The 27,043-nt window shown below is 45.3% G+C and overlaps 3 protein-coding genes across 11 annotated transcripts in view; 1 reads left to right on the top strand and 2 right to left on the bottom strand.

Moving 5' to 3' along the window:
- SDR39U1 (short chain dehydrogenase/reductase family 39U member 1) overlaps positions 1-1,875 on the bottom strand; it is a 226,905-nt gene extending 225,030 nt beyond the window's left edge. Inside the window, exon 1 of one of the 2 annotated variants that reach the window (XM_053361472.1) lies at positions 1,845-1,875. In XM_053361472.1, coding sequence (XP_053217447.1) covers positions 1,845-1,860 — 16 coding nt within the window. In that variant the 5' untranslated portion in view covers positions 1,861-1,875. Of the gene's footprint in view, positions 1-1,510; positions 1,647-1,844 lie in introns of those variants that run through there. The other variant, XM_053361471.1, reaches the window with a different exon arrangement.
- Positions 1,876-2,189: 314 nt separating this feature from the next.
- EMC4 (ER membrane protein complex subunit 4) lies at positions 2,190-6,486 on the top strand. The gene is made up of 6 exons (XM_053361481.1): positions 2,190-2,349; positions 3,830-3,921; positions 4,051-4,165; positions 4,341-4,494; positions 5,691-5,851; positions 6,187-6,486. Exons 2-6 carry the CDS (start codon positions 3,836-3,838, stop codon positions 6,220-6,222), a joined length of 552 nt encoding a protein of 183 aa, XP_053217456.1. The 5' UTR covers positions 2,190-2,349; positions 3,830-3,835; the 3' UTR covers positions 6,223-6,486.
- Positions 6,487-7,900: 1,414 nt separating this feature from the next.
- The window catches only part of SLC12A6 (solute carrier family 12 member 6), a 43,113-nt gene continuing 23,970 nt past the window's right edge, over positions 7,901-27,043 (bottom strand). For 4 of the 8 annotated variants that reach the window (XM_053361444.1, XM_053361445.1, XM_053361448.1 and 1 more), the window contains 24 exons: positions 24,454-24,498; positions 21,709-21,806; positions 19,265-19,396; positions 18,417-18,563; positions 17,975-18,029; positions 17,356-17,486; positions 16,905-17,146; positions 16,365-16,579; positions 15,893-16,051; positions 15,367-15,465; positions 15,168-15,225; positions 14,242-14,416; positions 14,041-14,159; positions 13,866-13,964; positions 13,434-13,553; positions 12,821-12,925; positions 12,446-12,614; positions 11,678-11,873; positions 11,421-11,590; positions 11,192-11,323; positions 10,503-10,610; positions 10,223-10,422; positions 9,547-9,680; positions 7,901-9,420 (listed from right to left, as the gene is read on the bottom strand). In XM_053361444.1, coding sequence (XP_053217419.1) covers positions 9,329-9,420; positions 9,547-9,680; positions 10,223-10,422; positions 10,503-10,610; positions 11,192-11,323; positions 11,421-11,590; positions 11,678-11,873; positions 12,446-12,614; positions 12,821-12,925; positions 13,434-13,553; positions 13,866-13,964; positions 14,041-14,159; positions 14,242-14,416; positions 15,168-15,225; positions 15,367-15,465; positions 15,893-16,051; positions 16,365-16,579; positions 16,905-17,146; positions 17,356-17,486; positions 17,975-18,029; positions 18,417-18,563; positions 19,265-19,396; positions 21,709-21,806; positions 24,454-24,498 — 3,200 coding nt within the window. In that variant the 3' untranslated portion in view covers positions 7,901-9,328. The remainder of the gene's footprint in view (positions 9,421-9,546; positions 9,681-10,222; positions 10,423-10,502; positions 10,611-11,191; positions 11,324-11,420; positions 11,591-11,677; positions 11,874-12,445; positions 12,615-12,820; positions 12,926-13,433; positions 13,554-13,865; positions 13,965-14,040; positions 14,160-14,241; positions 14,417-15,167; positions 15,226-15,366; positions 15,466-15,892; positions 16,052-16,364; positions 16,580-16,904; positions 17,147-17,355; positions 17,487-17,974; positions 18,030-18,416; positions 18,564-19,264; positions 19,397-21,708; positions 21,807-24,453; positions 24,499-27,043) is intronic. The other 4 variants (XM_053361447.1, XM_053361449.1, XM_053361450.1 and 1 more) reach the window with 3 other exon arrangements.

Below are 27,043 nucleotides of genomic sequence, written 5' to 3'. Positions count from 1 at the left end.
AGAGGCTTTACCTTTCAAACTGAGTAAGGCTGTAATCCCAACCCCATTTACCAAAGAGTAAGTCCCACTGAATTTAATAGGACCTGCTGCTGAGTAGATGTGCTTAGGAGTTAAAACAAACAAATAAACATACAAATTCTGTGGCCCAGTCCTATGCAGGTACAGAGTCCCTCCTACCCTAAAAAGTAACAGCTTGTGAAATAGTGTGGGGATGCCTCTGATGAAGCATAAAGGGAATGTTCTACAGGACCTCCTCCATCTTTATATGTATGCATAAGATTACAGATGAATGCACTAGCTGTGTGAGTGATGCTTAATATCACTGAGAACCTGAGGCACACCAAGAGCCAGGTGGGCAATGGAGATATTTTACTGCAGAATCATAGAGTTGGAAGGGACCCAAGGGTCATCTAGTCCAACATGTCTGCACATACCCCATGCAATGTGTCTGTTTCAGGCTGACCAGAACCAAAAAAACCCCTTCTTCTATAACCAAGCTTTGGACTTTAACTAATTGTGACCTTTTTGAAGTGGGCGAGATGCATTTCTTTTTCCTCTTGGTTTTAATGTATCTATTGTATGGGGCTGGTGTGGAGGGTGTTGTCTGCTTGTTGCCTTCACTGTAAATCCCTTTGGCCGACTAATAAATTTAATACATAAATAATAAGTTAAGAAGAAAGGTACCGGTAATTGTGTCCCTTTCATTCCTTCAGAAGCTGGGTAGAAAAAGTGGTAGTCTCTAAAACAAGCATTGCAGGGCAGGTGGAAGACGCTATTGTCCCTCACTTGTCAGGTAAAGACACTTGCCCTTTATTTAGGCGACACGGCTTTGGTGAAATTATAAAGAGCTCTGGGCATGGGGCTGTGGGTTCAGATCTCCACTCAGCCAGGGTGTCCATGGGCCAGAAGTTGTCTTTTGGACTAACCTATTTTGCAAAGTTGCTGTGAGGAAGAGGACCATGTCTACCACCTTGAGATCTTTGGAAAAAGTATAACAATAAATTGAGTAGCCAGATCATAGAACTGTAGATCTGGAAGGGCCATTTAGTCCATGGGTAGGCAAACTAAGGCCCAGGGGCTGGATCCAACCAATTGCCTTCTATACCCAGCCTGCGGACGGTCCAGGAATCAGTGTGTTTTTACATGAGTAGAATGTGTCCTTTTATTTAAAATGCATCTCTGTGTTATTTGTGGGGCCTGCCTGGTGTTTTTACATGAGTAGAATGTGTCCTTTTATTTAAAATGCATCTCTGTGTTATTTGTGGGGCCTGCCTGGTGTTTTTACATTAGAATGTGTGCTTTTATTTAAAATGCATCTCTGGGTGGGGCATAGGAATTTGTTCATTCCCCCCCCCCCAAAAATATAGTCTGGCTCCCCACAAGGTCTGAGGGACAGCCCCCTGCTGAAAAAGTTTGCTGACCCCTGATTTAGTCCAACCGCCTGCAATGCAGGAATCTCAGCTAAAGCATCCATGACAGATGGTCACCCAAGTTCTGCATAAAAACCAACCAGGAAGGAGGGCCAGCAACATCCTGAGATAATGGACATGAAACCCACAGATTCTGCTCAGGAGTCCGCTCGCCTGGAGGAAGGACACGCACTCCACTGGGTCCCGTTTGGTGGTGCTCATGCCCCTGGACTCTGCTTGCCTGAAACTCAAAGCTGGCTGCAAATCACAACCTCCAAACAGCAACCCAACTCCCGGTTTCCTTTGCAACAAAAGCTAGCCAAACCTCTTTTGCATAATAATAATAATCATCATCATATAGCAGCAACAGTAACAAGGTCTTCTGGACCACCCCCACCCACGCTCCCTCTCCGCCCAGGCCCCTTCCTAACTCACCCACTAAGACTCTCATAGCTGAAGAAGCTGAGCGGGGAAAGACGCTGAACAAGCCCACGGATCAATCGAGACCATAGAGATGGAGGGGCGGCAAGCGGCTAGACAAACGAGCAGCCCGGACTTCCGGCAAAGGCTCGCTTCCGAAAGGTAACCAAATTCTGCCGCTCTGCTCTTCGGAACCTCTATGGTGGCATCCGCGGAACGCGAGGGAAGCGGGTTAATGTCGACCCGGAAGAGTGAAGAAGGGCTTGTGTCTCTAGCGACCTTTTCCTTTTCTCTATATCCTGGGGACCGGGGGGCGAAGCGTGCACGCACACGTATGCAAAGCAAATTATTTTTACTATTGGAGAATCGTTTTCTCTCCTAAAGGGCGAGATGATTGGGGAGAGGGGTTGCCATGGTTTCCACTCTTGGTGACGTCACCGGAAACAGGAACAGGAAGCGGCCAGGGCCATAGAGGCAGCGGGGCGAGAACGTTTCCGAAGAGGAAGCGAGGACGTCAAAGGTAGGCGATCCTATTCAGGGGCTGTTCCGAGGGCCCAGCAGGTTTTGTTGCAGGGAAGGATGATTCTGATTTGGAGGGGGTGGTATCTTTGTCCCTCCCCACTGGCTCCTTCGCTTGACAGCAACGAGTCCAGATATTATGTCGTTCCTATATCTCCCCCCTCAAAATTATTATTATTATTATTATTATTATTATTATTATTATTATTATTATTCTGGGGGGATGAGACAATGCGCACTTTGATTCTCCCTCACCTCAGTCCAAATCTCAAAGTACTGCATGTAAATCTCAAAGTACTGCATGTAATATGCTGAAAATGAGCTCTTCTTCGTGCTTGGAGCACCCTGCCTTTAGGCCTGACACGAGGCCTCCAAGCAGGCTTGACAGTGAGCAAAAGCTGATACGTGATCAACCCAGCAAGAACGTTATTTGGAATACGTAGCAGCGGTGGCTTAGGAAAGCTTGATGGTGGAAAGTGTCCTCTCCCCAAGCCTTCGATGGGGTCTGTGGGTCAAGGGAAGAGAAGGAGAAAAGAATGCAGTCATGGGATGCATGAGTTGGATTGAAAGGAGGGCCAGGCTGGCCTAAGATGTTTTGCTGCAATCAGTAAAATAATAATAATTCATAATAATAAATCTGTTAGCAGACCCTGCGTGTTGCGTCCCCAATAATCATTGCATATAATAGTACAGCAGATATCAACAACAAGGGGCTGTCACGACACTCACAATAAGCTACTTCTGCCTAATGGTATTGACAATCCTGAGAAAGGAATAGGATCAGACTTTCATAACTGTTACGGAAGCTGAGAATGGGGGTGCTTCAAAGGTGTCAGGGGAGGCCCCATGACAGCTCAGAGACTGTAGTTTGGGAGAGCAGACTGAATGTTTTATCAGGTCTGTAGGTGGGAGACAGGGCATTTATCGGTTTAAAGGGCTATTTGGTAAGATTCCTATGTGGATTGTGAGGGGCAAGTTGATTTGAGGATACAGAGAAATAGGTAAACGAGAAGCAGGGAAGTGTGAAGGTGGATTTGTTACATGATCAGAAATACTATTACACAAGTGAAATGGATAGTTTTATCAGGGTGTGCAAGGTGTGTGGGATTGGGACAGAGAAGAGTGGCTTAGGCTGCTGTTGACATTTCATCCTGCATTCTATATGATGCACTTCACGTTGTTTTGGAGATAAGGAATTGAGGCTGAGACCTTGCAATTCATCCTAAACCACTCTGGGAATCTTTAGCTGACATGATCTACAAACCCAGGGTCCTCTTGGGTTCCATTTCAGTGTTAGCCCCTAACTTGAGAAATGACTGGTTTATCAGAGCTGGAGATGGGAAGGAGGCAGGGTGCATTGGAGAAGCTTGTGATTCCCTGGGAGTCACTGGAAGTATGTGGAAGGGCCAAGCTGCTTAGGTCTTCAACCTCCGGTTGAGGTTCTCTTTTAGTGTCTGTCTATGCCTTCTTTTCTCCCTTAGGCAGCGATGAGCACCCCTGGGGGGCTAGTTACCAACCGCGGACGGCGTTTCAAATGGGCCATTGAGTTGAGTGGTCCAGGCAGTGGGAGCAGGTATGTACTGAACTGGAGGTGGCTATATCATCTCCCGGTGTTAGCAGTTAGCTTGATTCCAGGGGTAGCTCTGTCTCTGGCAGGTATATGAATTTAGCTCAGATGTGACCCATCCCTTTCTCTTGCCAGAGGCCGGAGTGACCGGAGCGGTGGCCAGGGAGACACCCTCTATCCCATCGGCTACTCAGACAAGCAGGTGCCAGACACAAGCGTCCAGGAAACGGATCGCATCCTAGTAGAAAAGGTAGTGCAGTGCAAGAATGGGGGGGGGGCGGCTTTCCACTGGATCTCTTGGTATTCTGTGCTGAGCAGAACACTGGAGCCAGATACCCTCTTCATGTGAGTTTTGAATAAGGCCAGGTGAACGTGAATAAAGTTTGCTCTTTGATTCTACTTTCTTTTCTCTTCCACCTTTTCAGCGCTGCTGGGATATTGCTCTGGGCCCCCTGAAGCAAATCCCTATGAACTTATTTATTATGTACATGGCAGGCAACACAATCTCCATCTTCCCCACTATGATGGTCTGTATGATGGCCTGGAGGCCCATCCAAGCACTCATGTCCATCTCTGCCAGTAAGTATGTTTTTACCCCAAGCTTTCTTCATTTCTTGCCTCATGGGATTTGTCTGGGATCCCAGTTGAAAAGACTGCATTCTGGGAATTTGAGGAAAATGCAGAACAGTCCTGTACACACCAACAGAAGGGATGGTAAAACTGCTCCCAATTTGGATTGCATCAGTGTACATGAGGAATTGAAGGATTCCTCCAGTGAGGGAGGGTTCTTGCACGTGCATAGCTAGACGTAAGGGGCAAGGTATGGTGGTTTGGTGCAAGCAATGGTTACTCCCGTTTTTTCATACAATCCCCAAATGGTCATCCAGGAACAGTTGTGTGAATGAGGTATGTGTGCGTGAATTTATCCGCTAGAGATGCGCAGGGTTGCTGCAAGAATAAATGCGGTAGGAATTTATGTACAGTATATGGCCCTGCAAACCTCTAGAGGATAACAAGTAATTAGGAGAAAGTAATACAAAAATGTACAAATGTACATTTGTAGTGGTGATTTGGACATACCAGGTAAAAGGTGCAGATCTCGGGTTCTTGCAAATCTATTATTGAAGTTAAGCAATCATCTAGCACCAATAGAAGTGGAGAATGCTATGCACTGTGTAGTCTGTTTTAAAACGCTATACATAGGCCTGGAGAATTCATATACAGCGTTTCATCTGAAGTGTGGGTGTTCAGAAGTGGATTCTTCAGTATAAATACCTAATGCTTGATGAACCTTCTGCTCACTAACTTTCCTCAACAGTAGGAAATGCTTAACTGGGTTCATCCATTGTCGTGCGACTGAACGGTTAATGGCTAGGTATCTTTTCTGTCTCCGTGTGGATAGTTTTCTAACATGCTAACAGATGTTAACTCTGTTGTAGTTAGTACAGTGGTACCTCGGGTTGCATACGCTTCAGGTTACACACTCCGCTAACCCAGAAATAATGCTTCAGGTTAAGAACTTTGCTTCAGGATAAGAACAGAAATCGGGCTCCGGCGGCGTGGCAGCAGCAGGAGGCCCCATTAGCTAAAGTGGTGCTTCAGGTTAAGAGGAGTTTCAGGTTAAGAACGGACCTCCGGAATGAATTAAGTATTTAACCCGAGGTACCACTGTACCTTGTTTGACTAAATATTCAGAAGTGAAAACAGGCCAGCAAGCTGGGCCTGTGCTGCATGTTTGTGGTCTGCCTCTGACTTATTTTCTGCTGTCCCCACAGCCTTCAAATTACTTGAGAGTTCAAGCCAGAAGTTCCTGCAGGGCCTGGTGTACCTAATTGGCAACCTTTTAGGGTTGGCCTTGGCGGTTTACAAATGCCAATCAATGGGGCTGCTGCCAACTCATGCCTCTGATTGGCTAGCTTTTATTGAGCCACCCGAGGTGAGTATGGAGGGTCTGACATTTTGAAGAATACCTGTTTATGAATGGAGGTGATCTTCTCCCTCCCCACTCAGATGACATGTTCTAACTGCCCATGGTGTACTCTAAAAGGCTGGGGGATGGGGATGTTTTGTACCAATGTCCATGGAACAGCACTTCAATCCCTTCTGGATTCTTATTGCTACAAAATCTCGGTGCTTAAAACTAAAGCAGTGATGGTAGGATGTTTAACATAGTCTTTGTCTCAGTGCTTGGGGGCCTTATTTTAAGGACCGTGAAGCTATGATGATGCTTGCTCAGGTTTATTGACAACACTTCCTTCTTTTTATGGCCAGCGCATGGAATTCACGGGTGGGGGTCTAGTGTTATGACCCAACCCAGTTCCAGAAACCAACTGCTGCTTTAGATGTCTGGATCGCTACTGTAGAATACTCGTCTGCCATCGCTCCTAATAAGACTGCTGGGTCCTAATTACGTGGTGGTGCTATGTGGAATAGCAGGTGAAGATGCAGACAGAATGTGAAAGACTGATGTTCTCTGCCGAGGGAGGAGCAGAAGGCTTATCCTGACATGCTCTTTTCACCTTCCCCGTTGTGGTGAAAGCAGAATAAAAGTGTTATGCACATGTGTTTTAATGTTTACACAGCTTTCTTGAAAATGGGTACAGGATGCTCTACATGCTGATAAATTTAGCATTCATTTTCATGTTACATAATGTGTACATGTATTGATCATACTTTGTGATGGCACACATTCAGGTCTTTACACTCTCCATTTAGAAAAAGCAGGTGCCAGGTGAACTCTAGTGCTGGAGAGCCAAGGACAGTAGCTAGTACAGAGCTAGATGAGCTGGTATAAGGAAGGCTGCTTCCTCTGTTCCACATACCGTATTTACATGAATGTAATGTGCACTTTTTTGCCAAATTATGTCGTGAAAATGAGGGTGCACATTAGATTCGATGGCATATTACATTCAAGTAAATACGGTGCTCCTGGCTCTTAAGATTCCAAAATAGTCTGGAAAAGGGCATGAGGCACTTGGGGCGAGAGGTGACGCTTAAGTGCCTTGAAAATATTCACAATAAGGTACTATTGTTTCATACACAGCACACAGGGGCCCCCTTCAAATATTAGTCAGATGAAAAGGTAAATTATGTAGAAAAGCCATGCCTTTGAGCACCCCACCTCTGCCTTGCCAATTGTGCATAGTTCCAGCTTCTGGAGAAAGCTATGCATGTAGAGGCCTGTGCAGAAAGGCTCCCTAACCTGGCAGCAATATTGGGAGGGTCTCTGTGTTGCCAGAGGCATGGCCCTGCACCTCCTTTGTCTAGAACAGGCAGTCTCCCCACCTCCTGTGACATGAGAACTCTGGACACAACACCTGTCTTCAGGATTAAGCTTTGACTTACTGCTCAACATCCAATCTGTTACCCGCTCCAAGCACCAGTCTAATATCTCAGCTACCGCCTCATCCTGATGGGAAAGAGAGCTGTATGCTACCTTGAGTCCCGTCAGAGAAAAAGATGGAGTATAAATAAATATAAAACTGTATTTGTAGTAAAAGAGAGCTAGGTTTCATCTGCATGTTGATGATACTTCATTCCAGCTCTCCTGATAATGACCAACATCATATAGATGTTAAACAGCATGCAGGTGAAGATGGAACCCTGTGAGACACCACATGACACCTCCCATGGTGCTAAACAGTACCCTCCCATAACTACCGTATTTTTCTGTGTATAAGACGACCCATATTTTTTGGGACCCCAAATTAAGGAAATGGGAGATTGCCCAGAGTTGTTGAGCTATTTTTTTTTTGGGGGGGGGGGATGCCGACAGCTGCTCTGACCGCCGCTGCCATTCACATGCATCACCTTTATTCTGGCAAATGTCATCAACCAGGTCAGCCAAGGAAGTTTCAGTGCCATAGCCAGACTGGAAAGTATAGGTATATATGCCAGAAGCTAATCAGTTAACAGATTCACAAAAATAGCGGGTATAGACTGAATGAATGCGACATAATGAATCATCACAACTTCAAAAAAAGAATTATATATAAAAAGTTTATTCTTTACATAATTCAGGAAGCAAAAAATCACACCCCAAAACTTGATGCTGTATGTAAACAAGGTCATTCCCCCCCCCAATAAATTAAAAGACCTCCCCCAAAATAAGAGGTGAGGTACTTAACATGAACTTCCCTTTTAAAATAAAAGTGGAGGAGAGGCTGGAGCTGAATCTGCTTTAAGGCTACCCCCCAAGAGGAGTGGTCCCTGCATACTATACTTGAGCAAAGTGGTGGGGGGAGGAGGAGAATTAGACATCAGTCATTGAAATTGGGTTGGACAAAACAGCACAGCACCTTTTCCAGTGTTTGCTTCTGTAGGGGTAGGAAGGACTTATTTCCCAACACTCACAAAAAACAGCAAGTTGTGGGTCCTCAGTATAGACACAGATAGGGTCACAATAGCCTTCTCTGGCCCAAGCTTGAGGGAAGAGAAGGTCAGCCACTTGGGAGCAGGGAGGGCATGTTACAAAGGTCAGGAGACATTGCTGCTCTGCTTCTCTTTCTATGGTTTAGAAAGGAGAGGCTGCTGTCTCCTTTTCCTCTCAACCTGTAACAGCAACCAGACGCTACAGAGAAGGACCTGGCAAATTGGTCTAGCTTCCTTGCCCAGATAGGAGTGTGAGGACCATAGGGAAAAGAAAGTAGAACAGTTATGTATGTCCCTCCATCAATATGCCACCTGCAGCCTGGCTTAAGAGTCAACTCTTCCCCCCACACCCAGCCAACAATTAATTTGAGTGTTGGAATCCCTCAAGGGATTAGGGTATGAGATAAGTACTGTAAGAGTCAGTTCCATCTTCCTAAATGCTGTCCCTCCCCTTGATTTCAAGGGAAATAAAGCAGAAAGACTTTGGCACTGACCAGAAGAAAGTGGCACAATGGAGGCTGCATCTCCCTCCCTCTAGGTCCTCCAAGCAGCAATCATTTCTCCTCTTCTTGATTCAACAATGAAATGTAACAGTCTCTGCAGCAGGAGGACCCTGTTGCTCCATTTTTGTCATGCCCACCAGAGGGCAGAAGCAGTAGTTAACTCTTAAAGTGGAAGCAACCTATGTTTTTGCTCTTTAATCCCTCCAAAGTAATACTTGCCTCACTAGTCCTACGCTTTTTAAAGGGAAGATCCAGCCATCTCCCAGCCCAATCCAGTCTAATCTCCTTTCGTGACAAGCTTATGCAGTTTCCGGCATGTACCTTTACGGAAGGCATGGGGAAATGTCAACTCTAGTCTCCAAATAGGGGAAATTGCCCCATTTGAAGAACCCCAAACTGCCACAGGGAAAAGAAAGCATAAGAGGTGTGACACTGATAGCTGCTCTCCTTGGGAGATCAAGTTGCAGGTGGTGACAGGCAGGAAGCAGATGTCAATTTGACAGAACAGAGTCTATCAGGAGGAAGCCCTCCTCGCTCCCCTAGGAGTAGATAGTGATGACCTCGCTGCCACCACCCCGCACAAGCAGCACACGTTCCAGCCCCTCTGTTAGGACCTCCAGGAATTCCATATCTGCAGTTAGAAGGCAGTCAAGGAAATAGCGCTCTCTCTCTCATATACACACATACCCCAGTCCTGTTGCCACCGCCAATCCCTCTTGCATCCCAGCAAAAGACAGGACCCTGAAGAAAAGGATACAGTTCTCGTCACCATCAGGATTACGTGGTGGGCCTGGCATGTTGAGCAGTACCAGCTTGGCATCGTGGGACTTGTTGACTATGACCTCATTGAGCTTCACAGCTGTGTGCATACGTCTCACGTTGGACTGGTCCCTGGGTCGTAGGAAGGAAGAGACAAATTGTCACCAAGACCAGGCATGCCTATGGATGTACACTTGCAGGAAGCTTTGGCTCAGAGATCTGGCTTCTGGAGAAAGCACTAAGACACATATGGATTGGAGGAGGGAATGGATACAATATGGCAGCTGCAGCAATCTAAGAGGCCAACAGGGTCTGGACCACACTGGAGATGGGAAACAAACAGAATGGCCTTATGCTGCCAAAATAGAAGCAGTGGAAATAATGTAACATTTGATGGTATGGTTATTGAAGCAGCTGGAAATGTGAAGAAGTAGCAAGGACATTTTTCTCTTTTGACTCCTAACCCTAAAGTAAAGTGTCAAAGGTGGTCTTGCCACAGAGAAGCAGAAGTGTGACCCCAAAGCATGCTAGGATTGAACAAACAAAAAAAAAAGAATAAGATTTGTTACTATCCAAGAGGATTCAGGAAGCCATAAAATGCAGGACAGAACTTCAGGAAAGAGTTAAGTGAACAGAAATGGGCTGAAGCGTCCTGGGACTTGGCAGATTCTTACGGCCGCATGTTGAGCAGATCCTGGAAGTTCTCCAAGGTCTTGGGTTTGTGCCCTCGGGATGCCATGTACTTGTCCTTGGTCCACGTCATGTGCACCTTTTCCTGGTAAGTCTCAGTCTCTTCGTCATCATCTGAGCCGATGCTGGTCAGCCGCAGCATTGAGTTTCTGTCCTTCACCAGCTGCGCCTGTATGGGGAGCACCTAGGAAGATCAGTGAAGAAGAAACTAGGAAGTGCTAATCTTTCAGCCCTTCCCTTCCCACTTATCCTAGCCCAGTTCACCTCTCGGTCCCGCTCTGTCTTTGAGAGACGCATTTGCCGCAGCATCTGGCAGCGCTGCTCCATCATCAGCGTGCGCTCATAGGTGTAGGCAGAAATGTCGCTGTCATGCTGTTGGGAGACAAGAAAGTGTAAACTCATACACAGAGTGGGGCCAAGACGATCTGTCCTCTGGCCAGCTTTGGTACATTCAGAGTGCACAAAAATGCCCAGATTTCTTCCTAGTGCAACAAAATGGCAGAACTGGATGCATGCATTAGTCTGTGTGCCTTTCTCTAGGAATCTGCACAGTTGTAGATATGCTCTGAGCAACAGAATGTTGTGGCTTACAAAGCAAGAACTAGTAGTTTCTTTGAAAGGCAGAGAACAAATACAACAAAGATCTGAGTAGCTATGCCCTGTTACTATGGAGGGGAGGGGAGAGATGACAGGAAGACAATTCACAATTTGCCTGAAGTTACAGGTGAACACTGAAAAAACAGGGGGCATCAGGGTATGATTTCTAGTAGATAGGGAAAAGCTTCTTATATCCAACATATGTCCAAGCCCTTACCTCATTTCTCTATTAACCAATCAATCTTCCAAGTCCTGCCCTTGACTATGTGACGCCTAACTTGCTGACCACAGGAAAAACAAAAACCAACTAATGTCCCTAACCCCTCCTGGCTTCATCTGCCTGTTTTGTCTCTCACCATTTCCACCACTTCTACCTCTGCCTCAATGCGGAGGTGATAGAGAAAGGTTGCTAAATCCTTCTTCATCTGGATGCTGTTATCCTCCAGCTGGGCTACAGTGAAGATGCGGATTTTGCATTTACGCCACACCTTTAAAGTGGGAAAAGAGGGTTAGCAGCCCCATCTACCGGTTTACCTTCCCCTCTGATTCATCTCCCCCAGTGATACCCCCCCCCCCCGCCAGCACCTTGTGTTGCTTGAGGAGGAAAGGGAGTAACATCAGCATCCCACCATCATGAACAATCCACCAGACGTCAATGCTCCCCTCGGGGAAAGGATCTGTATTGCTAGGGAAGAAGGACACGTTCTTTGCCACAAGCAAGGCGAGGTGAGCAGCTGTAGTCACTCGGACAGTGCCTGCAGGGTAGAAAGAGAGAGTAATGCAATATGGATCCCTTGACCGAGGAAGCCCTCCCTCTCACCTCCCTATGGGAGAGGCCTTACCAATGAAGGTTTTCCAAGCACGGGCATCCTCACTCTGGCGCCAGGCGTTGGGCCAGCCCATGACAACCGTGTTGTGCTTCATGCCACCCAGCCCACAGGACTGAATGAGGTGGGAGATGCCCTCTCGCACTTTGGCAGCCACCACGATTTGGCAGAAGCCTTTCACCCGCTCTGCCTCCATCAGGTGCTTGATGGTCTGAAACAAGAAACATTAAGGCTGCTGGAGGGCACTAGTATGGAGAGCACTCTGTGCCCCAACCCGGTGAATGCTTTGCCACAGTGAAATCCTGTGTTGCTGAACTCCAACTCACTCAAGTTGGTTAAGTATTTAAAAGTTTGTCCTTCAGGGTCGAAGGCATTATGGAGATGGGATATTACTGAGGAAATGGTCTCTAAAATCAATATACTGGAGGTTTCTGCAGCAGGAACTAATACGGCAATGGAGTTCAATCCTAGGTATTTCCATGTAAAGCAGGGAGAGATCCCTATCTATAACTCTGGAGAGTCACTGCTAGTCAGTGTGAATGATACTGAGCTAGAGGCAACAATGGTCTGACTAGTACAAGTCAGCTTCCTACATTTCTTGCATCTGCTGAATATTGGAAAGGAATAATCCCATTTCATTAAGCCTGAATGACCACAACTGTCCTCTTCATTTAGGATCAGGAAGTAGGGCTTCTAAGTCTGATGGCCTGACTGCCAGATCAACCCCAGTGCCTACACCTCCTATTTGACCTATGAAATCCAGTGAGTAGCAGTGGGCTTCACCTGCTCGGCAGCCAGTGCATCACTGTAACACTCCAGGAAGTTGCCCACCATGACGGAGCCCACGATGGTGAGGCCTTTTCCAGCTTTCAGCTGAGAGGCAAAGGTGAGCAGGCGCGGATGCTTCACGTGCTGATCCTCATCCAGCTTTAGCAGCACCAGCAGTTGTGGCCTAAGAAAGAAAAGAAAGTCCAAAATGCACATACAAGGAGCAAAGTAGCAGGTGGGTTCAGGCTGCCACCCAGAAGAGCGTATTTGTGTGCACGTTTGGAGCACTCCACAGCACATGCACACAAATACACGTATGCATGCACAAGGTCTCTGCATGTGGCACACACAGCCCATGGCAAAACGAAGAAGCGTCAAGTCTCTTCCTACCTCCAGTTCTTGGTGTGGGGTGGCCCCTCCTCAAGACGCAGCAGGGCGAAGCGGGCTGCGCTGAGGGACAGGCCACGGATGCCATCGCCCCACTCCTTCTCGGCCCTGGGGGATGCAGAAAATGTTCAGCCAAACGAGCTCAAGGAGAGCCAAGTCACTCAGTGCCCCTCCCTTCCATAACCATGGGCAGAGGGGGAAATGCGGCCAAGGCAATCATGCAGGAGGCAGGAGGACAAGGCTGCATCACAAAAGAGGTCAGGTGTGGTGACTTCCAACCTCAACATTCAAAGAAAGGGATCATGATTCCAAGCCTTCATGCCCTCTGACCTGCATTTCTCACAAAAAGAAAACAAAAATCCTGCAACTGAAGGTAAAAGGCCCCAAAACTTCTGGCTGCAATCGTCTATTTCCTGAGCCTGAGCCTCAGAAACCCACAACCGAACCTTCACCCTCATGATCTCAGCAAAAGTTCCAAAAAGGAAATGATTCCGCTCTCACCCAACTGGAGACTGAGTGAGTGAGTGTGGTTGCAAGGAATTCCCCCGGCTGTGGAGTAAGAGCCTGGATAAAGAGGGCTAGAATGCTAGAGCTCTGGAAGGTTACAGACACTCACCCATGGTACTCAATGTATTTGTAGATCATTCCAGCTATCACCATGGCAACAATTGCATAATACCAGGAGGAGATGAACATGAGTGCCACACAGATGCTCATGCCCATGAAGGAGAGTGCCCTACAAGAAGAGAAAGGGGGAAGGGAGGAAAGCATGCAGACTATTGTTTATTTCATTTGCTGTTTAAAATGTGAGCCCAGAGTCTCAGGGTGCTGGATTCCATTCAAGAGAACCTTTTGTACTTGTCAGCAGACATACCAAATACACAGGCCAGGAGTCCAGCCCCAATTCCCTCATTTTATGCTAAACCCATTTTGTACAACAGGACACAGAACTCAGGAGTCTGAATTTTCACCCTCTCTCCCCTCTCTGTTTGTAGAACTCGCCAATGTTCTTCCTCCTCCGACTCACTAGGTAGTGTGGCCCTCTTACCAGTGATAGTACCGGAAGCGGGGTCTCCAGTTGGGGCTGCGTAGCAGAGTTTGTAATGCGCAGGCTAGGTTGACAAAGAGATAACACATCAGGAAGAACCTAGGGGAGAACAGAAAATAGTCTCAGCTGTGTACAATTCCTAGAGACTCTAACCCATGATAAATATGGCACTTACATGGAAAGGATGGGTGCTACCATATCCAAAGAGGCAATGAGGATCCCCAGTTCTGCAATGCCTGCTGTCAGAAGCAAGGCCCACGTGGGTTCTCCATTGGCTTTTCCATGGCCAAATACCTAGAGTGAATAAGGAAACAGATTACTTGGGACAAACCAAGGTTTTTTCAGCAGCAAGTCAATAAGCGGTTGTCACTCTTACCCGCAGGAAGGGTATAATGTTGTCCTTGGCTATGGCTTGTAGCAGTCTGGGTGCGCCGGTGAGGCTCTGCAGCCCAGCTCCACACGTGGAGAAGAACGAACCGATGACAATGACCCAAGGGGAGGGCCAGGACAGGGTCCCGACCACCAGATTCCCTTTCACTGTATCACCAAACCTATCCAATAGAAGCAAAAGTGAGGCCATTAGGTATCTGTCTAAGGGCTAATAGTGAGAAGTACAAAGATCCAGCAGAAACAAATGGTCCAGCACACAGAGAAATCAGAAGATGCAGGATTAGATCCAAACTAGGCTAGTTGCATTTGTTCCATTGGTTTCAAAAGGAATAGATGCAACTAACTTAACAGTACAATCCTATGAGTTTAGTCAGTACAATGTGACTTGCTCCCAGGAAAGCAGATATAGGATTCCAGCCTTAGTTTTCTCTCCAGCTTCCTTTCTGTGGGTTGGATCCAGGCTAGCAGCATGTATCCAGCATGGCTGAGAAATGAGTGGGCCAGAAATATGTGCCAAAGGGTTGAGACTCTGCCCCCAAAAAGGGCCCCATGTTTTTAGTCACAATGATGCATCTAGTCCAGCATCCTGTTCTCACATTGACCAACCAGATGCCTGTGGGAAACCCACAAGCAGGATTCAAGCACAAGAGCACTCTCCCATCCTGTGGCTTTCATCAACTGGTATTCAAAAGCACTAATGCCTACAGCTGTAGAGGCACAGCAGAGCCATAATAGCTAGTAGCCATTAACAGCCCTCTCCTCTATGAATTTGTCTAATTTGCTTTTAAAGCCATCCAGGTTGGTAGCCATCACTGCCTTTTAAGAACACAGCTTAAAATTTGAATCCAAAATAGAAATTTCACGTCTGATTTATATCTGAGAACTGTGACACTAGGGAAAGTTACTACTTACTTGTCTCTGAGCACGACACCTTCCACACATGCCCCAAACAGCACTACGTTGCTAAGATCTGATGTGTCAAATGGTCAAGGAGGAGTAAGATGTTCTTGCAAGACAGCAAAGGATGCAAAAGGGCAGCCATCCTTCCCACACAGGCACCAACTCCCTCCATCCCTTGTTTATTTGACCCTACATTTGCCAGGAAGGATACACACAAAGGAGGTGGTGAGAATAGCCAGGATGGTACCAATGGGGATAGATTTCTGGGCATCCTTCAGGTCTCCAGAACGATTTGATCCAGCCATGATTCCTGTGAAGACAAAAAAATAGATTTTCTGAGGGCAAGAAAACAAAATTCTGTGACCAAAGGAGGTACTGCTAAGAAACTATACTGAACCTTTGAATAATTTTTGCATATGCTCTATTACCCTGATGTAAAAGAAAATAGTTGATCTTATGCTGGGCAATATGAAGAAAGATGATATTGCATCAAACTGGGCCATTAGAGGGGAACAGCAGCAACAAAGCTGCATCCAGCCCAGCTCACAGCTGAGGCAATATTAAATCCTTACTCCTAGGCTGAAAGAGGGTGCTTTGCTGAGAACTGCAAGAGTCCATAGAAAGACCTGTGTTTTAAGTATAAGCATCCCAGATTAAAAGTTGGCTATCTACACTTCTGGAACGGTTTGCCTCTGGAGACACCTCTGAACAATACATAGCAACAACGTAGCTCTTACCAGTGACTGAAGGGAAAAAGATGCCCACAAGCAGAGTAAAGGAAGTGGTGATGTCAGCCAGCACATACTGCTGATTCAGGCTTCCCCACACATCAGCTGAATGCAATGATGGTTTCTCAATTATTTCGCCTTTCACCAAGTAGCTGCTCCAAAGATTCTCTGCAATTATCAATACCATTATTATTATTACCACCAGAACCACCACGATTATTGCTGTCATCATCATCCCACCCTTCCTCCAGTGGTCTACAAACTTCTTCTTGCTATCCTATGAGATAGGTTAGGCTAAGAGGTGGTTACTGTCGCAAGGACACCCAGTTGCTATTTATGGCCACTACACAACACAGGCCCTCAATTAGGGAGGGAAGGGAAATGGCTGTTTATCTAGACAGTGTGTAGGACACCTCTTGGATTGTCTCAACATGGGGAAACTCAAATGTACTGTTGACAGGGAAGGAAAGGTATCTCTCACCAGTGATAATGCCACTAGCCAGCCCTGGGATACCCTGGATAACGGTGACATTGTTGTGCTGAAAATAATCATCACAGGAGGCATTGTGGTGCTTGGTAGCATTGCAGAAAAACTCCCAGAGGACAGTGTGCTGGGTGATGTTGTCACGCTCCACCGTCTTGGCACAGTCATTAATGTGGTGCCTGGAGAGAGAACGGTTCCCCAGCATGCACACGCTGAATGGAGAGGAGCAAACCCGTTAGGCTATAAAAAGGCCAAGGCATGCACAAACAAATTTGAGAGTCCCAACCCTTAAGTTGCCCAAGGGCATGAGAAACAAGTTATCTAACTATGGAGAGATGGTTGCAGTCTTGTAAAAAACTGTGACCAAAGATCCCTAACCCTTCCCCACAACAGACAACTCTATGCACATTCACAAAACTACATATTCCAACAACTTCTCGTAGGATCTGCGACATCCCAGACTGATTAAAAGAGAAGTCACAATGAATCATATCCAAGTATCACAATTAATCATATCCAAGTATGCTGATAACCTACGGGAAGTCGGGAGGTGCAAAAGAGGACTTGATGGCACCAGCGTAGATGGCCAGGATTGAGACGATGACACAGGCAAGGAAGAGAGAGGCAAACTTATTCACGTAGCGTACACCCACGAACACCACCAGCACCATAATCACTAGAAAGGCTGAGCCATACACCCGCATGTTGTTGAGCATGGCTGCTGGCTCCTTCAAAGGATCCTCACTATGGAAGATGGCTGCCTCAGGGGCAATGTACATCTGAGAGAGGGAAGAAAGAGACACATGTCACTTTTAGAAAGGTCAGCAGATAGAGGGGGAAAACATGGATTTTGCAAGATTAGCAGAAGTGCTCACTCCGCTCAAGGCTGCCAGGCTGCTTGGAAGTGGCCACAGCTGTGTGGAATAGCACCTGTTTCACAACTATGGAGCACTGCATCTCGTTAATTTTAGGGGAGCAGAACACTTACCAGGAAGATTTCAATGGCTCCCAAAATGTACATTGCAGCAGCAAAGGTGGTGCCCAGATAAAAGCAGAGTCCAACAGCTCCTCCAAACTCAGGTCCCAAAGCTCGTGAGATCATGAAGTATGAACCCCCAGCTGTGAAGAGGAAATAAAGCAGTGGGTAGGAGGTCAAGAGACTTTGCAGATAGGGAAAAGGGCTATCATTTGCACTTCCTACACATCCTAAACATCTGCTTGTAGAGGAACTTTTTATTTCTAGAATTTTGTCAGGACAGCACCCAAATGAAATTAAACAAACCAACAGGTTATGATCAACTGAGTTAGCCGATGAATAGCACAAAACAAAGCAGTCATTTATGTGGATCTCAAATACTATAAGAAGGCATTGTGTTTTTATGGCAAGATGAACGTCATCTGACATAGATTGCATTGGTATCTGGTGAACAAGTTTAAGGAAAGAATTCCACCATTTGGGCACCACCTCAGAAAAGGACCTTTCCTCCCAAGTAGTTACTTGGTTAAGTTCTGATGGTGAGAGCACTCAGGGCTGCTTTTGAAGATGAATGTATTTGGTGGGCAGGGAAGTGTGGGGGAAGATGGCTCTTTAGATATTAAGTACTCACCAGGCACAACTCCATTGGTGGCAATGGCACTCATGGAGATGGCTGTTAGCAGAGTCTGAGGAGGAGAAAAGACCACAGGAGGATTTAGAAGAAAAACACACAATCTTAAAGGGCTTTCATTCATTAGGTTGTGCAGTTATACTCTTGTTAGACAGGACAATAGGCAATTTCCCATAAGATACAACTACAGCTAAAGAAAATCTGACAAGTTTGGAAATAAAATCTATCACTGGCCTCATGACACAGCTGGATGCATATGGGAAGAAGGGTAATCTTATGACTTTTACATTAGGATCTCAGCTGTGGCCTGCTAAAGTCACAAAGTATGATTTAGCCCCCATCTCCATGCTGTGGTCCAGACTGCTCACTCCAATCTTCTTCTCTAAGACATTAAAATCCCTAAACCAGGACATGATTCAGACAGTAGGAGAGAGGAACTCACACAGCAACAGCAGATGAGGACAATGGCAAAGGCTTGCAACACGCCAGCTGTACCCACCACCCAGGTGAGCCGTAAGAAGAGAATCACCCCGAAGATGTTCTGCAGGCAAGGCAGATAGACTCCCATGAATGTGCCCATCTGTGGAGACTGGAAGGAAAAGTACAAGCTCTCAAAACCAAACCTACTTCACTTTGCTGCCTCTACCTTGCTCTTCATCCTGTGCATACGTGATTTAAATACCTGCAACTTCTCTGCTACTCGGCCTTCAGATATCTTTCTCTTTGACAACCCCACCCCTTTGTCTGAATTCCCAGACAAACCCAGCCACCAAGTGCAGAGCAGGTAACAGCACTAAACTGCACATATAGTAAGTCATATTAAAAATCAATTGCAAATAGGCAACACATAAAAACTAAAGCCCTGCTTACAGGACTAGGGAAAAATCCTGGGTACCTGGTTACTCAGATACCTCAGAGCTTGATTTGGTGGCTTAGGAATCTGAACATTTTGCATAACTCTGAGCAGGGCTTTTAATTGATCTGATGTATTTATTTTTTAACTGGCTCCTACAAATTTCAAACAAATGTCAAGAAATCAAAAATATTTTTTGAGGTTTAACTCATGCTGCCTTAAGACCAGCGGCTAAAATCCATGTCAAACAAAAAGGTGTTTTAAACTTCAAGAAGCACAGTTTTTTTGTTCTGGAAAGTCTCCAGGAAAGGGAAGCCCCATAGTTGTAGGGCAGCCATGGCGAAAGCATCAACTCCTTTCAGTTTTGGACATTCACTACCTTCAAATGCTTACCACCTCTAACTGCCTACGTATCTCACTATCACCAAGCTCCTTACCTTGATAGCTTTTTTCTTGCCTGGAGGGACATTCTCAGCCTCCTCATGTTCACGGGCTCCCTGCATCAAGTTGGTGTAATTGGCCATGCGGTTGAGCAGGGAGGACACCTTGGGCCGGGTGTCCATCTCCTCCTGCAAAGCGGAAAGGATGGCAGTAGACATTAAAACTTAGTATGAAAAATCTCCTAAGGCAAAAAACCACTAGTCATTAGCATAGTTATAGTAGTTTGGGAATGAAGACATAGGATAGCAGAATATGACAGAAATGGGTTGGGTACAAGCAGGCTGGTGTAACCTTAGCATTAAAAAAAAACCCCACAACTTATACGCCAATAAATTCTGCAATCTATATATTACAATTGCTAAATTAGGCAAATTTGCAATCTTTGATCAATTTGCACCTCCTTCCTCTGCCACAGGAGTGGGACAACTTTCTCTGAACACCCCGTGGGCCCACCTTAACAGGTAAGCAGGGCCACCCTTGTCGATCTTCTGACATTGTGATGCTGTGGGGTTGTTAGCTATTTTTCTGATTTATGCAGAGTTATACAGAGGTTTCACCCTCAAAGCCCTAGACTCCACACACAATACTCTGAAGATGACTCTTTACTGGCAGGATGGCCACTATTACAAGTTACTAAACAAATATACTGAGTCGGATGCATTGTATTTCACTCTCTTGAGCCCATGTGAGGCTCTTCTTGCTTCTAAAACTTCTTTGAAGCAGGGCAGAAATTATAGCTTGTCTGTCCTTACCAACTCCTCCAGCAGTATTTTTTTTGAGTCTCCACGCTCAGCAAAACGGCAAAGCAACCAACCTCCAACTCCCACCCCTCCTATCACTACCGAAGACACACACAGGCTCACTTTTAAAGGGAGTTAACCAATTAACAAAGCAATGGTTCAGTGTTTCTGTGACCTTAATTGGAGTCACAAGATTTTGCAGCTGTTACATTACATTACAGTAGACCCTCGGGTTACGTTACTCTCGAGTAAAATAAACTTCAGGTTTGCGAAAGTGGCAAACTCGGAAGTATTTTTCTGGGTTTCGCCGCTCCTGCATGCACAGAAGTGCCACCTCTGGATACGGATTTTTCAGGGTGCGCATGGACCCCTGGAATGAATTAAATTTGTATCCAGAGGGTCCACTGTATATTGGTTTTCTTTTCCCCAGCACAATTTATTTTTTTGTAAAACACATCTTCTAACAAATACAGTAAAAATACTAACAAGGCCATCCTACCCACCTGTCAAAATCAGCTTGGAGCTGGTGGGGAGGGGGATTTGATTTGCCAAGGCATTCAGTCCAGTAGGACTCAATACTCTGCTTACCAGCTGATGAGCAAAGGGTTGTATCCTGCTCTCTGCAGGGGCCTGCTTTGCCAGCTCATTCCCCACAGGGGTGGGGTAAGAAGTCTGCATTGCCAGTGCATTCATTGCAGTAAGGCGAAGCAGCCTCCATCAGGATTGAACCTCATCACCAAGTAATGTCAGCTGATTGGCAAGTAGGTGCAGCTTGGGGGGAAAGGTCTGATGGGCCAAATTCGACCCTCTGTGAGTCAAGATTGGCCCATGGGCCAGAGCACTGGTGCACAACCTGCAGACCTCCAGATGTTGTTGGACTACACCTCCCATCAGCCCTGATCACTGGCTAGGTGACTGGAGCTGATGGGAGTTGTAGTCCAGAAAAATCTGGTGGGCTGCAGGTTGTTCATCCCTGGGCCAGAGATTTCTCACCCCTGCCTATACATTTTCAAGTCCATTGCTGCAGCTATGAGAGTTAAAAAATAACCTTTAAAAAATAAAAGAGACGTAAGATTTCCAAGATGCAATTTCCCATGTCACAGTTCCCAATCCTTTGCAACTTTTTCTGTGTTTTTGCGGAATTAAAAACAACAATAATGCATAGCCTTGGGAAACAGAGCAGACATAATAGCAGCTATCATGCAAGGCTATAAGGAAGGATTTAAACCAGTGTTCGAAACTCCCATAGTTCTAGGTGCATTTTGCAATAGGGAATTTCATTAGAGCAGGCAGTTTCTGAGCTCTAGGCACAGCACTGTGCCTAAGATTTCAGATTAAAATTGCTGAGTGGAAGGAAAAGAGGACCTTTTTCTGTCTCCCCACTTCTAGCTACTCTCTGGAGACTGGAGAAGAGACCCTCTTAAGAATATTAGGGGAGTGGGCAGGGGAAGAACTAGACCATGTGAAAAATGAACATAATATTTTAGCTGCAGTTTATTCATTTTTAGCTTTGTATTACTGTTATTGAAAAATCGTGCCTAGACATTCCATTGTTGCACCCATAACCTAGGTTTAAGGTGCCATTTAGCTCCTAGTTTTCATATCTGTTTCTAACACCGATTAATACATATATGGACACATATAGTGGAAGGAAGGAAGGCAAAAGGCAGGAAGAACTAACCCACCAACAATGATCTCACCTCAAAAAGTGCCAAATTCTTGTCAAAGAATTCATCGCCATCTTCGTAGTTGATATTATTGAGATAGGCATTATGAGGATCCTTCTTGTGACCAGGATCTGCAACAAGAGAGAGATCAAATGGAAGGAAAGGAGTAGTCCAGCAAAGAGTTAGTGCTGTGCATACATTTAGATTATTGGAGCTCTATCTGGGCAGTGGGAAAAGAAAAACACCCTATATCAAGGTGGTCCATCATGGCCTTTTTGGTGGCCCACACCCAGCCACAGCCCTTGCGCTGCCTTCAGAAAGCAGGTAAGAAAGGTGGTGGGCTTTGGGAAGGGATGAGTGAAGGTTCAAGGACCCTGACAGGACTTTCCAAAGCCCAGCACCTCACTTAGTGGGCCTTGGGAAGGTAGCACGCACAAGGCAGTATGCGGCTTATGGGTTCCCTGTCAAAGTACTCTTGCAGTCCACTTGGTATGAAAAGTTGCTCCCCCCTCCTTACCCTAGATCTTTTCAGATCATGAGCAAGTTACTTGCCTGCTCAGTTGCTGACACTAATTTTTACCACAGGGCATTTACTATTGTTCCCATATGAGTGGGGTCTGTGGTGAGCAGCAGGCAAGGGGTTTAGGGGAGAAATACGCTACACAGAGATCAGGAATCTGAGGCTAGAAAGGTGTTTGGAAGGGCAGACAGACAGGCAAGCAGCCAAGTTTAGCAAACTTACATGCATGGTTGTGCTAGAGCCTCATATGGAGGAAAAGTTCCCTCAAATGCAATAGTTTGAATTCACCAGTAAGGAAAAGGCTAACAAGCACCATGGCAATGGCAATTTGCATATTTAAATTGCATGTACTTGAAAGCTGTTTGCCTGTAATTTTCAAGAACAGGGTGTGTTCCAAATTAAAGAGGGGCATGTTGTACTCCTCCTGTAAGGTTCTTATAAGTGCTTCAGGTGTGAAAAGCTGTACTCAGTTCTTGAATGAAGGTTAAAAATCACAGCAGTTTTAAATGCTAACAAAGTCTGTGTACACATCATGTATCTAAAGCACATTTAAAGCCACCCTCCACCCTGAATCCTGGGAACTATAGGTTACCACTCATAGAGCTACAAGTCTCAGCATCCTTAAAACCTATGGCTCTGATTAGTTTTGTGTGTGTGGAAGGTGCTTTACATGTATGTTGTACACGTAGCCTAAGCCTTTATTTGTTTACAGTCCTTTTTGCAATTTTACCATATTTTCCCAACTTTATGTGTAACCATGAAAGCTAAAAACTATACCAACTGTCTCAATGTTTGAGAATAAGGAATTCCAATCTCTCCTTGTACCCTGCTTTACTAGCTGCCTTCATTTCTCTCCTACCCCATCAGATCCATATATCCAGAAACAGAACCGCAGAGACCTGGTGCCCATTCTCTAAACCATCAGCATATGCTAGCCCCTGAACTCTAAATCTATCTGTGCCACATGAGAAAACATCCCTCTCTCCCCTCCAGCTCCATCTCACAGAATGCAGATATGTAAGTGAATACTCTAGGGCTGGGTGCTCTTCAAAAAATTAGTAAATCATAGAGACAGGCTTGTCTGCAAGCAAGGAACCACAACATTTATTACTGGGGCCTACCCAACAACCCTGAGGCATGGAATCTTGGCATCTGGCTGTGCTGGATTAACACCCCACCCTGTTTCCCTCAACTTTCAGAACAAAGCGGATAATAAAGCTCAGGAGATGTTTCATCCAGTTCTGGCTACAGGAGTGAGAAAGCACTCATACAAATCATGGCAACAGGCCACCTGTGTATGGGAAAAGGCAAATGAAATTAATGGAAATTATTTTTGGGGTTTTCTTTAAAAAAAGATGCAGAATCCATTATTCAAATCAAGTGTGAGGCTTCACTGAATTTTTATTATTAGATAGCATCCTCAGTGTATAGGAACAAGGAGTTCCTGAGTACTTCAGCAGCTTACCCCTGCTTACTATGTCTCCAGGGTACCTTAAATGCACTAACTATGACATACCAGAGATAACAATCCTGCTACTACTTATGCAATCGGCTATTCCAAGTCAAGAATCCTTGATCTTTACAAAGATCATTGGCTGTCTTTAAACCATCAAGGATCACTTCCTCAAATGTATAAAATACAGCAGTGAGTTCAAAGGTTGTTATTCTGGAACAATCAAGTAAAGCAGATCCCTGTTAGGACAACACTTCTTAGTGTTAGATGTGATACAGGTCTGAATTCAATGTCACCTTGATCTTCAAACAAGAGCACTGTAAACAGAGAGATGGCTACCACCCCTTGGTGAAAAGAATTTAGGCTGAAATTAAATGCTATAAAAATCTAGTTTGAACAAGAGCATTCCAGGAAGGTTTTTGCCTAAAGCAGTTTTTCAACAGCCTACAAAAATTACCAGCAAGTCTGTACTTGCTAGCAATTTATGGCTTTTAAACAATAACTTCTGTGAAGTGCCCTAATCATCTGGATAATACTTGCCACAGGCAACCAGTAGAGTGGCTATCTACAGGTCTGCCCTAGAGCACACACACAGGGACATTTGTGCCTTCAACATAAGATGGTTACACCATATACCATTTTCTTTACTAGTCATTCTTTCTCACACATGCATTCACACAGAGAACTTATTTTTCACCTGTCAGCTAGCAATGGGGCACATACACCTTTGTCTAACAATGGGCAACACTGATAGACACAGGAGACATATATACTGCACACACACGAAAGTCCTGTAATACTGTACCTAAGAGCTGATACTGTTCCCCTGTGACGGAAGTTTGACTCACATCTGAAAAATCAAACAGAAAACGGGAAAGAAAATGAATAGCAAAATAAAGGGAGAATGAGGGAATAAAGTGATGGGCTAAAATTTCTCTCTCCCACTTCCCCAAGATTCAAAAATGGCTTTCTTCCCCCGCAATCACAATCAGCAACAAAAATGGTAAGGAGTAAAAAAATAATAGTATTAAGCTGTGATTTCAAAACAAGAATAGCTGCAACGGGGTGGGGGGAGGAAATGTAGAATATTCATAAGCCTTTCAAGTGGCATAGAAAGGATTTATCTCCTTTCCCTCCCACACACCATTGAAAACATTCTGTAACTCAAAGGGGAGAGGAGGGCTTTTTCCCCACCGGGCTTTGTTCAGGCTTTATGGTAATGGACAACTGGGGAAAGGGAGTAATTTTTTGTGTTGAGAAGGGAAGCCAGCAAAATCAACAGGACAGAATCATATCAATATCTCCCCCCACCCTCTACCACTATTAAGATATGTTGATTCAGTCTCTGTGAATGAGCTTTGTTTCATGTGCATAGTGGTTGTCACTTGTGGTCACTAGCTAGCATCCTCTCCCCTACCCAGGACAGAGTGGTTTTCTATAGCTTATGACTTGGCTGGCCTGCTGGAGTGATAAGATTGTAGGGGTGGGGAGTAGTGTGGCCGGAACTCTGGGGTCCTTCAATGTTGTGAAAATGGTGGTGGGAAAGATCAACAGCAGTCTTATTACAGTTTAGACATGCAAGATGGGTGTTGACTTCTCCCCAATATCTTCTCCACCTCGGAATTTGATTACGGTTGACTGGGCTATGGGGGAATCTCTACCCACCCTCTCTACCCACTGGAGAGCCAGTGTGGTGTAGTGGTTAAGAGCGGTAGTCTCGTAATCTGGGGAAGCAGGTTCGCGTCTCCGCTCCTCCACATGCAGCTGCTGGGTGACCTTGGGCTAGTCACACTTCTTTAAAGTCTCTCAGCCCCACTCACCTCACAGAGTGTTTGTTGTGGGGGAGGAAGGGAAAGGAGAATGTTAGCCGCTTTGAGACTCCTTAAGGGGAGTGAAAGGCGGGATATTAAATCCAAACTCTTCTTCTTCTTCTTTTTTATTTAGATAAACATCATTCTATGTATATTTGTCCTTACCTGACACAATAAATAATGCAGGAGACTAATTCCCTACTTTTGGTTTTATTTTTGAAAGTCTTCCCTTAAATTAAATAAACAAATAAAACAAAATAATAAATAAAATAAATTCCCTTTAGGGAATGCCACACTGTCTCCCTTCTTTATCGATCTGCCTGACTCTGTGACAAATTGAGCCTCAAATTCTCTCGAGAAGTTTATTGTAATAAAAATGCAAACACAGAAGGCAAAGGTTTGGTAATATACAGGTGTAGCGGTGTCAAACCCATTTAACAATGAATTTTTGAGGGGGGAAATCACAACAACCTGATTTGCTTGAATCATTTCATTTTCCTACCTTAAAAATGGATTGTGACAACCAAGGGAAGGAGACTAGAGACAGCACAGTGCGTTTTAGGGTAGGAATAGGGTTTCCATCTCCAAAAAGTATATGAAAAATTGGGAAGGGGTTAAAATTGACTTGAATCCTAAAGGAAAACCCAGCAATTCAATTTAGGGGATAGCTGCAGTGCTTTTGCACCAATCCATTCACACATTCTGTGTACTTGCAAACAGCAGCACAAAACCATTCATAAAGTAATTTGAAGGGACTCCCAACCTGCTCTCCCAAGGAGGACACAGGCCCATTCACTTTTGTAATTTTTTATGTTTCAATAAGTTTTGTTAATACAAGTGTGCTGCTGCAGCTTATATTGTTTATTATTTTGATATTTTATATTGCTTACTGTTTATGCATGTTTACACCTTATGCCTTGTGGGTGGGCCTGGTATTGGAAAAAAGGTGCAAAAATAATAACAAGACAAGGTATGGTAGAAGCAACTATTTATTTTTAAAAGAGGAGAAAGGGGTGGGGAGGCAGTTACATGTTTTCTTCAAAATGTAAGGACATGTACAAGGTCCACATGAATAGAGCTCCAAATGGTGCCTTTGTCTGGGGCAACAGCATGCAGTGAGGAACAGGGGGATGCAAGGCCATGGGTCTAGCTGGAGGCCAGCAAATTCAGTGAAGTGCATCACACCTATCAAGGCCTGCAAAGTCAACATGTGGGGGGGGGGTGCCAGAGTAGACAGCAGATCATTCAGAACAGACAGATGGAAGCAAAGTCTGTTTGATGAGGGATCAAACACAAATGATGTGTTTCTGTTCAACAACCTATCTTTGCTCTTGTCAGCCACCCCAGTCTTGGCAATTTCCCCAGTCCTGTTGGCACCACTCAACTTCCAGCAGCAGAAGCATCCTTTGTTTGTTGAGTCTGCACTCAGTGCCCTACACAGAAGGCATTGTTTCTGTTCATTGTCTGGGTAAAGGGATTCAAACTGCCTGGGATAAATAGAGATTATATGGAGAATCCTGGGATTTGGACATTTCCGACCAGGAAGGATGTGTGTACATAGTCTAGGTCTGACTAGAAGTGCAC

This window comes from Podarcis raffonei, chromosome 13 (genome assembly GCF_027172205.1).
Source record: "Podarcis raffonei isolate rPodRaf1 chromosome 13, rPodRaf1.pri, whole genome shotgun sequence".
Taxonomy (NCBI): Eukaryota; Metazoa; Chordata; class Lepidosauria; order Squamata; family Lacertidae; genus Podarcis; species Podarcis raffonei.
The sequence above is the reverse complement of the archived record's forward strand: the minus strand, read 5'-3'. Positions and strand labels throughout refer to the sequence as shown.